This window comes from Balearica regulorum, chromosome 7 (genome assembly GCF_011004875.1).
Source record: "Balearica regulorum gibbericeps isolate bBalReg1 chromosome 7, bBalReg1.pri, whole genome shotgun sequence".
NCBI lineage: Eukaryota > Metazoa > Chordata > Aves > Gruiformes > Gruidae > Balearica > Balearica regulorum.
Window position 1 is genome coordinate 1,750,001 of NC_046190.1, and position 10,000 is coordinate 1,760,000.

The following is a 10,000-nucleotide window of genomic DNA, read 5'->3' on the forward strand; positions in this document are numbered from 1 at the left end:
CAGTAATAAAGAGTTTATTGGTGCTAAAGCCAAAGATTTTCTGACAGAGGAAAGATTTTTCCTTTCATAACAAGAGTATTAAATCCTTTGTTTACTAGGCTCTAGAAAAGAGATATGCAAAGTGGTTGTCAGATATTTCTTAGGAAAAAGCCAATTAAAGGGTAATAGAGTAAAGGATGAGAATTACCATTTGACTTCAAATGTCTCCTCTTCCCCTGCTCTCTCCTGCCTCCACCCTGTAACAGCCTTGTGCCCCTGCGGACAGCTTCTCTTCCACAGAGCTGCAGAATCGCAGATAATGATCCAAATCCGAGCTTTTTTACTCGTGAAAGTAGAGCAGGCTTGTCATGTCTTAACAATTCTGTATTTTGTAGCATAGCAAGATCTCATCTGTAGGCTTAATTGAACACGCTAACCGCGTACCTGAAGTACAGATGAAAACGAAACAGAATTATTGGAGTAAAGCAAAATGGTGCCGGCAGGGCCGATGGGGTTTTCTGTCCTCTGTCCGGTTTGAATTGGACGTTGGGAAGATCTTAATTGATAAAGGGGTGGAGGCTGCTTGTCGCTGCAGGTTCTGGCTGACTTCCTTAGCAGAGCTCTCACCTATCGTCCGTGCAGATTTTGGTTTAGGGTGTTGTCGCCAGGACACTCGCACTCAGTATCTATCTGAAATAAAAAGAATTAAACATTTACTTCCTGCTGAGGTTTATTTGCACGAATGACATTTCTGTTTGGGGTCTGGTGGAAATATGCTTTACTAATGATGCTTCTAGGATGTAATAGGTGGTTTTCCGCCACAAACATTCCTTTAGCCAAACAATATTTGAATCAGACCAAACTAAAGCCACCGCTCGTGCTTTTAATACCAAGTATTTCCTTCCTTAGTGTCGAAATTAAAGTACAAAAGTCTTTCTGGTCTATTTGCTACAACACCTCCTCTCAAAAAGGTTAAGAAGAGGTGAAAAGGATGAAAAGGCACTTGCAGGGTTTAAAAAATCTTCTATGGAAAAAAACATCTTTCATATCACAAAAAAGTCTCCCCTAGGTTGTTATGTGCATAAGGTGGAGGCTTAAGAGCAGACACATTTGCAGATGAACTGCTTTTACTAGCTTCTCCGAGACATGACATTTGTTCAGAAGATTAGCCAGGTTGTAATGTGTAGCATAATTGCACTGTGCGGATGTCCCAGAAGTGAAAACCTAATTGCTTGACAGGCCTATAACTTTGTGGTACGCTCTCACCTTGTTAGGTCCTTTTCTGATGCAGTTCAAATGAAGTCTGGCCGCAGGTGTGCCTAATTTACCTCGCAACAGAACGTGTTGAGTTTAATTGCACAGTGGTTGTTAGGAAAAATTGGTGGGTGGAATATCAAGTGACTTACTGTACGCGGATGGCAGATGGGCGTTGAGAGGCATCGCGAGCTAAGTGTATAGGTGAGGTGAGTTAATAAAAGATGTAAATTTTATCTTAAAATAGTGAAGTCGTGTGGTAGGTAATACATTTTAATTAAGATGGTAGCTGTCCCCTTTCTAGCAGCGTGAAAAAATCAGAGCAGAGGAACATCACAAAGACTGCATTTTTCTCCGTATTGGTATTTTAGGAACAGCTTAGTATGTTTAGGAAGGCTGTTCTGCAAGACTGTATTTATTAAAAAGACTACATTTGTGCGTATCATGCAAAATATAGCAGGGAGAGACAAATCTAGAAAGACTCGCATTCTCATTCTGGTGATAGGAGCGAAGTTTGAGACACGACCAAACCGAGCTCCGATCCAGCTCCTCGCGTCTCACTGTGTCGTGGTGATCTTGTCTCGGGAGCACAGGGCTCGCGGGGAAGGCGTCTGGCCCTGTTCTCTCTGCGGTAGGGAGGGGTTCGTGGCATCCGTGGTCCTTGCTGGTCAGCTGAGGGGAGCGATCAAGTCTTCTGGCAAACTTTGAGAAATGCCCTGCCTGGGAACATGGTTTTTAACTTGTATTGCCTTCGTCTGAAACTCTTGTCTTGATGCCACCTGTGCTCCATGAACTCTCTGAAAACACAGATTAAAACATAAAATGAAATATCTCAGTATCAAGGGATGCAGCAGAGCTGAAACACAAGTGCCACTTGCGTTCACCCCAGCCTTGTGGCTTCAATATTTAGCTCAGGTTCATCCTGGTAAACTTGAAGATGTCTAATTCCACCAAGCGTGGGTCTTTTTCACCGAATAATCGAACAAATAGCAGTTCCAGTTGATGTTTAGTGAAAGAGTGCTTAATGGCCCTTTTTTTTTGACGGGATGTGAGCTCTCTGTATAGAAACAATTCATCACGAATGCTTCATGTTAAAAACAATCCAGGAGGAGCAATACTTAGCATTCCTAGTGCACAATTCATCAGAGGATTTCAGAGCAATTTACAAACATTAGCTCAATAAGCCTCACAACACCCATTTGAGATCAGAAAAAAAAAAAAATAGATAAGATACTCCTCTTCAGCCTGGCTGTGGCAATAAGGAGCTGTAAAGCTGGAGGCTCCCCCCAGCTCCTGTCTCCGCAGCGCCTGGTGGTCCCGTGCTGACGTGGGCATCAGCTGGTCCTCGCACACCATCGCAGTCTGTGCGGTGGAAGGTGTGCAAAAAAGAATAGAGGTACAAAAGAAATGCCGTTATGCTTAGGCTATACTCAGTTGATCCGGAGGTCATAAGTATCTTAAAAAAACCCCAGAAAACCAAGGCAGATAAAATTAGGCTGAGGGTGTGGCTATCAAAGATGCAGTTTAGGGGACTCGCTGGTAGCGTCCCTGCAACAGTGTCCAGAAAACCTGAGTTCAAGTGAGCATCTAAGCTCGGAGATCACACCAACCACCACAGAAATTCCGCTCTTTTTCAGCTTGACAGCTAAAACCCCTTTGCACATTTTGGGGTAGGAAGTTTTAAAGAAACGTGCATTGAGCTGAACTTACAGCATTGATTCATTTATGCACAGTTTTAGTAAATCTAGTCGTTTCCCTCCTTGCCTCTCTGCTATGAAAGATTGCTCCTTCAGCATTAGCATCCCGTATTAATATTAGGGTCCTGCTCAAGGTTTAACTGAAAAGGAAGACGGGTGATTAAAAGCCCCAGTTTGTGATGTGAGGATACTCCCATAATGCTCCTGTCTGACCCTCAAAGCTCCACAGGAGCGAGCTCGATGCAGTGCAGACGCAGTTGTACTTTCTGTCGGCTGGGGGTGGACCATGTTGGGTGCTGAAGAAGGGAAGAGGTGCCTGGCTTGCCTCCTGCCAGGAATGCTGTTGGCACATGGAAACTTCTGTGAGGTGAATGAATAATGAATAAACAATAGTTGTTCATACTGGAAACGTAAAAGCTCCGCCTAACCTCGCTATTCAACATGTACGAAGTTGGGCAGCACAAGCTGCTGGACTGGTGCGTCTGAGAAGCTGTGAGGAGAAAGTCCTGAGCCTTGCTTGTCATTAGCTGTCAGTCGTTAGCTGCAAACCAGACCCATAGAACATTTTTTTAATTATGAAACATGAAAATGTAGCTACATAAAGAAAAGAGGTGGCGTTAGGCTGTGAACATCCTCCTGCACGAGGGCAGGACAGTGAGGGTCCCCCCTCCTTGCACAGCCTGGAGGGTGGGGACATCCAATGCCAGCCCGTTCCCCAGGAGAGCAGCATAAGGGAGGCTGCTCCTTTCCAAGCTTTTCCCGCCCCCTAAGCGCTAGCTGTGTTCCTGAGATGCAGCGCTGCTACAAAAACGGTTATTGGGAGATGCCTGGATGATAAGGGTTAGTCCTAAATAATTGCTGGTTGCCACTCAGCAAAAATAAGCTGGATTTCCATCCCCGGGTAGAGTGACTCCTTATAGTTAAAGGCTGGCAAAGGTTGAAGAGGTCGTACGACAGGGCCTAATTTGCCATGTTCCTTTCCTTTCAAAAACAATGAGGGAACCGGGGCCTTGCCAGTGGGCAGATCCCGCCTGGATCTCCCTGGAGTCAGCAGGAGTTGGATCGAGTCCCTTTGAATAGCGAGAGTTTCCAAACCGGAGGCAAAGCCAAGTGTTTTTCAGAAGATTGATCATTCATTACCTTGGAATTTTTCGATGCAGAGGTCATTACTGCTAATATAAATTGTGAAAAAATAAAATGTATTAAAAAAATAGAGACAAATTCTCATCTGGTGTAAGTCATTGCCTTTGAAGTCAATGAGTCATTGAAATCAACTTTCCCACACCAAGCTAAGGATATGGCCTGGAGTCAATACATTTGTAGTTGTTGAAAAATTAAAAATATAAATTTGCCTTTCCCTGGCAATAATGTTCTGTTTACGACAGAGATCTTATGCTTTAAAATAAGTTCATTAACTAATAGGAAAGTAATATTTCACCACCAGTATTCTTTTGGGTATAACTATTTATGATTAAATTTTATTAAAGTTTTTTAAAATTGGATTTACATTTTGATGAATCTAATAGATTTCAATTTTGTATTTTTATAGATTCTTTCTAAAGTTTTTCCTCAAGTGCAATCAGAACTGTTTGAAGAATGCAGGCAACCCGCGAGACATGCGAAGATTCCAGGTACAGATCCCTCTTAAAGAATAAACGATATATAAAAGACTTACTCACATCTTCATCTTGAACTTTTTTTATGAAAAACCGGCATCAGTGCTTCTACTTAGTGTCGTTCCAATGCTGTGTGCCTTTAAAAAACCCCTGTTGGCATTTTACATTTCTGCCACTAATTCGAATGCTGGTTGTTGGGACTCGCGGAGTTCTGCAGTGGAATGTAGTGGATCAGTGCTGAAGCGAGTGGGTGTCTCCAGAGTTTTCCTTTGTACTAACACCTCGCGTTGTAGCGTGGCGTGTGCTCAGACCTTCAGAGGTTGTACATGTGTAGACCGAGTAGCATAATCTTACTAACAGGCACGACTGTGGAGCCCAGTGAAGTTCGGATCTCACGCCGGGGATTTTCATACTCACAACTTGTAAATCCAGCAATGGTGGTCCAACCCACATGCATTTATTCCAGTTGTGTTAGAAAATGTTTAATACTTCACTTTCTTCTTACAGCTTTTGAAATATCCTGTGGTGAATCATAACACTACAGAGAGACAACTGACGTGATGGACAAATGATTGCCTCCGTATTTGGGGTCATTTGAAATGCTTGTTAGGAAATAAATGCTTTTTATTTCAAAATATGTCACCATGATTCATATTTGAGACTAATAATAAACTAGTATTGAGATGTTCAAAACTTTCTTATTTTTGAGAAGAGTAACTTATGGTTAAACTTGATAGCAAAACATGTGACATCTGTTTTCATGCACAGCCAACCAACCGGTGAAGCCAGCACCCTTGAGCCAGCCAACAGAAAAGATCTGTAGCTGGAAAAATTATTTCTTCAAAACAATTGAGCCAAGCTTCCATTTTTCATGCATCTCAGCTTCACGTGGCATTGGTGATATTGATCCATCTGAACAGAACAGAAGGTCAAACCTGGAATGAGTGGAAATGTCCTCTTTGTCTCACCGATGACTAAATGAAGCATCAGTCATGAGTGATCTTGTGGTCGACAATGAAGCCAGTAGGCACTAGAAAGACTTTCTTGGGTCTCTTTAGCTAATCTCCCTGCCTCTCAGAAGGTTTAACTGGACTTAAGAGTATGTCAGATCTTCAACAATATTTTTAACTGGTTTCACTGTCTCAGCACCTTTCTTTAGGTGCACTGCAGGAATAAGCCAATATAACAAAGCATAGCATGTCTGCTTTCTTTTGCTGAACTACAGTATTTTCCCTTGGTGACTGACCTATATATACATGACAGAACAAAAATAGTTGTCATTTTTATATACACCTTTGTCTTTTTTAATATGCCGTGTTCAAGAACCAAATCCAGAAACCTTTGCTGAAAATTGCACTTGTATGTTTTGCAATATTTCCTAAAGTCTGCGAATCTCCTTAAAAGTGAAAACAGATAGCCCAGTGGCCTGGCAGCAGCTCTGCGGCCGAGGTGAGTGTGCAACCTCAGCACTCTCCAAAGTGGATGTTGACAAGAGGGAAAGTGTCCACTTCTGGGAGGACAAAGATAGGGAAGCAGAGCAGCCTGGCAGAGAACTGCCCTCGGGCTGTTCTAAAGGGTACCGCAGATGGCTGTCTCAAAGGAGGCAGGATACACAGAAAAGGTGCTGTGATAGCTGAAAGCTAATTATGGGTTGTGAATAAGAAACAGGATCAGAGGTGATCCAAAACATAGAAGCAGACAAGAATTTTCTTCTGATGCCTCAGACCGGCTCTGTGCAGAAGGAGGCTGGTTTTCCCCCTTCCATTTTTGTTCATTACGTGTTTGGGTAAAGGAGCTGTTGTGGCAATCATTTTTGTTATATCCTAAAGTAAACTACACGGAAGATGAAAGCTGAAATTTGTCCCAGCTGTTGCCGCCGTCACCCGTGTGGTTGATAAGGCCTAACTTAGCCATTGACTTTAAGGACTCTACTAACGTTAAACCCCAGAGAAAATGCTGCGGTGATTGCTTCGTGTAGAAAATCTGGAACCCACACCACAGGGCCCATGCCGGAGTATTTAAATAAGATGTAAATGTCGATCTGGGATAATAACGATCGACCTATGAAGCCGTGTTCCACACAAACCCAGGCGCATCTCAGGGTTTCCTCTTTGGCTTGTGTTCATGCGATATGGTTTCCGGAAGGAGTTTCACAACTCCATTGTGTAGGTGTTTTTATCGGGAAGGTTGCGCGTTTTGCATATGTTCCTTTTCCATTTTCTACTGAGAAGCAGCTGGAAGCCAAAGAAGGCCCTATCCATCATCTCTTCTATGGCCGGACTCTGAACCTGGACACAAGAATAGGAGCCTTTCACTCAAAAATAAAGGAGGAAATTCCATTGACATACCAGGGTCAATCACCATCCAAATGAACTTGAGAAGGGATACTTTTCATGGATTGAAAACACTTTCACTATTCATATTCAACTCGGTCTTTTCAGATGCAAAAAAGTTCATTATCAGACATTAAATGTAATTGTAAAACTGACCTGGAGATCATTTACTGAAGAAAAAATGGGGAGTTACGACGGTTCCTGATTTATTAAGCTTTTTTTATTTGGAATCCTCACAACCCTTCATTTGAAGACAGTCTCAAGTGAACAAATTTTAATTAGATAAACTATCTAATCAATATATCAACAGATCAATCAAAACAGCAGCTTTTAAAATGAGTGGCTAGAGGGGTGTTTCTGAAACTAATGGCTAGAAGAATATTTCCCTGAATTGAATTCATTTGTTAGCATAATAGGAGATTAAACTCTAATTAGTGTAGCAGGTTCTGAAGAGAAACAATTGTGAGTTAAAAATCACCAGTGTTAGCCACATCAACAAAGATGTATTCAGAGTTGTCATTCACTTGGTTTAAAGCGAAAAGTAACAGGCTGTGATGTCGTTTTGTCTTAAAAGAAGATCTGATTCTGTATCTGCGTTTGTGAAAACATGCAGGATTTGTTAACTTTTGGGTTTTGTTTTCTTTTTCAGGTTGTTGTATCAACAACAGTCAATGTGGATGGCCACGTGCTGGCTGTCTCAGACAACATGTTTGTACACAACAATTCCAAACACGGGAGGCGGGCTCGCCGCCTTGACCCCTCAGAAGGTACGGCCCCTTCTTATCTGGAAAATGGTAGGCACACATTTACATGTCTTTTTTTATTTGCAATGCTTTTTTTTTTTTTTTTTTTCTCCCACCATACTTTATGTTGATACACTACTACATTTACTTTTACATAATTTCTTCTCTCATCCATCAAACCACCCATTAAAAGAGTCCATTAGTATTTCTCAGCCCTTGTCAACTAGAATACAGGCGCTTCTGAATTTGCTTCTGACTTCTTTCTTTATTTAATACTTACAGTTTTGCAGTCACAACCAATTTTTCATCTTTTTCTTTTTTTTTCTTTTTTTTTTTTTTTTTTTCCCAATCTTGTTTTGCTTGCAGCTTTTTCTTGCTATTTAATTTGACTTGATTTTATTTTGGCTTGTCATATTCCTTGATCCCGAGGTACAGTCTCAGGTTATGTATGCAAGTTTAAGTGGATGGTAAAAACATGACCGAATCTGTAAAGAATTTACTGTGAGGTCAATTTCCTGTGGCTGGGCCTTACTGCAGATTACGGCAGGAGGGGGTTTGTATGAGAAAAACAGCATAAAATGTTTTTCTTCAGACTGACTCAATGTGATTGACTTCTTGCCTGAACTGCTAAAAGAAGATAGTCTGAGATGAAGAGGAGAATGGAAAGTGTCTCTGAAAATCCCGAATTGTGAAATACTATCTTTCTGGAGCCCATCAGCCTCCGAATCACTGGCACACAATTCCAGCTGCGCTTGTACACACGCACACATGTATTTATTCTCCCACAAAGCCCAAAATAGTAATTTAGATTTAAATATCACTCTGTTCGCATTGTAAAATACACCAACATAAACATATAAACCAGCTCTCAGGTAACCTGTTTTTTAATGAAAGAATAAGAATAAGAATAAGAATAAGAATAAGAATAAGAATAAGGATAGAATATCTTCATTTGGCAAGGACCTACAATGACCGTCTCATCCAACTGCCTGATGACTTGAGGGCTGACCAAAAATGAAATGCATAGAGGTCAAACACACCTTCAGTTCTTAGAGAGTTAGAATTCTCAAACCCACAGCGACTCCACCTACGGCTGCGTGGCCGGGCCACGCACATCAGTTTCCATCGGACTCCTCTTGCGAGTTGTTACTAACATATTGACAGGATCATGGCTTTTTACACTAATACAATTAATTAAAGTAATAACAGAATACTAAGCTGCTAATACAATCATTGTCATTTTACGTTTCAAATAGTATTTACCAATGGGCACACAGAGAAATGAATGAGGCAAGCAACAATTATCAGAAGGAAATACGATCTAGACATCAAAAAATGGAAAGCGATTTACAAATCTGCTGCAGTCCACACACACAAAACTAATTTGTTTTTCTGCATTAATAACTAAGGTATAAGAGAACAGAAATATAATAATTAAAGGTCGCCCTGAGCACCAGAGTCATTATGGTCTATGACGTATTGTTTATCTCTTTCATATGCACTGAAAGTAGGTGTGTGTTTTGCCTAGCAACCGTCACTAATGAGGTTCACAATTAAGAAGGCTGAATCCGCTCCCCTAGTCCTCTCCTTCCCCAGAGAGCGAGAACTAGCAACATTATAGGTTCAAGTAAGCATGCTCAGCCCTGTGGTGTTAGGTTTTAGTCTAGGTCCAAATTCAGCCTCTTCTAATGAGCTATTATGATCTTAGCAAAATACAAGTATTTATTTTTGTAACTGCATGAAAAGAATTTGACTCTAAGCAGAAAATATCACTTAGAAAAATAAAGGCCACTTTTACGTGCTACAGAAAATCTACATAAATGTCACTAACCAATAGCTCCTTTTTGCGATATGGTAATTGATTTGCTTTATTTAAATGTTAAAAATAGAGTGCCAAATCCTCTTTGCCTAACCTCCCATAAACGCTCATTCAAGTAAGCTGCACCGTTGCAAATGAATGTGAAAATCTGAACGCTGCTTCTTAAAGTCCTACTTTTAATAACAATTATAGGAACGAAATAACTCAAAGTAACCACTCCTGTAATACGGCGGCAGAGAATCAAAACGCCCTTGAGTGTAGGAGAGAATGGCAGAGCCAGGGTTTCAAACACACGGCGGGGTTCAGAAGTGCTCAGCACCCTTCCGAGCGGGGCTGCGCTCAGGCAGCGTTAGGGAAACGAGCGTCACGACCGGTTCTGCTCCTACTGAAATCAGCCCCACCGCTTGTCAGGGTTTTAGCGGAGCCGGAATAAGCTTCAGCCTCTTAAAACGGGGACGGTGTCACTGGCAAAGAAAATTCCCCAAATGGTAACCTTGCTCACATGAAAATCCTTGTTTCCTTCTGGTCAGGGCGTAACACTAGGCAGCGGTACCCTGCT

General features: G+C 41.6%; 1 protein-coding gene across 28 annotated transcripts in view; it reads left to right on the forward strand.

The window, feature by feature from the left end:
• The window catches only part of EBF3 (EBF transcription factor 3), a 123,799-nt gene that overhangs the window by 73,141 nt on the left and 40,658 nt on the right, over positions 1-10,000 (forward strand). For 17 of the 28 annotated variants that reach the window (XM_075757590.1, XM_075757613.1, XM_075757604.1 and 14 more), the window contains 2 exons: positions 4,480-4,561; positions 7,529-7,673. In XM_075757590.1, coding sequence (XP_075613705.1) covers positions 4,480-4,561; positions 7,529-7,673 — 227 coding nt within the window. The remainder of the gene's footprint in view (positions 1-4,479; positions 4,562-7,528; positions 7,674-10,000) is intronic. The other 11 variants (XM_075757616.1, XM_075757594.1, XM_075757596.1 and 8 more) reach the window with 1 other exon arrangement.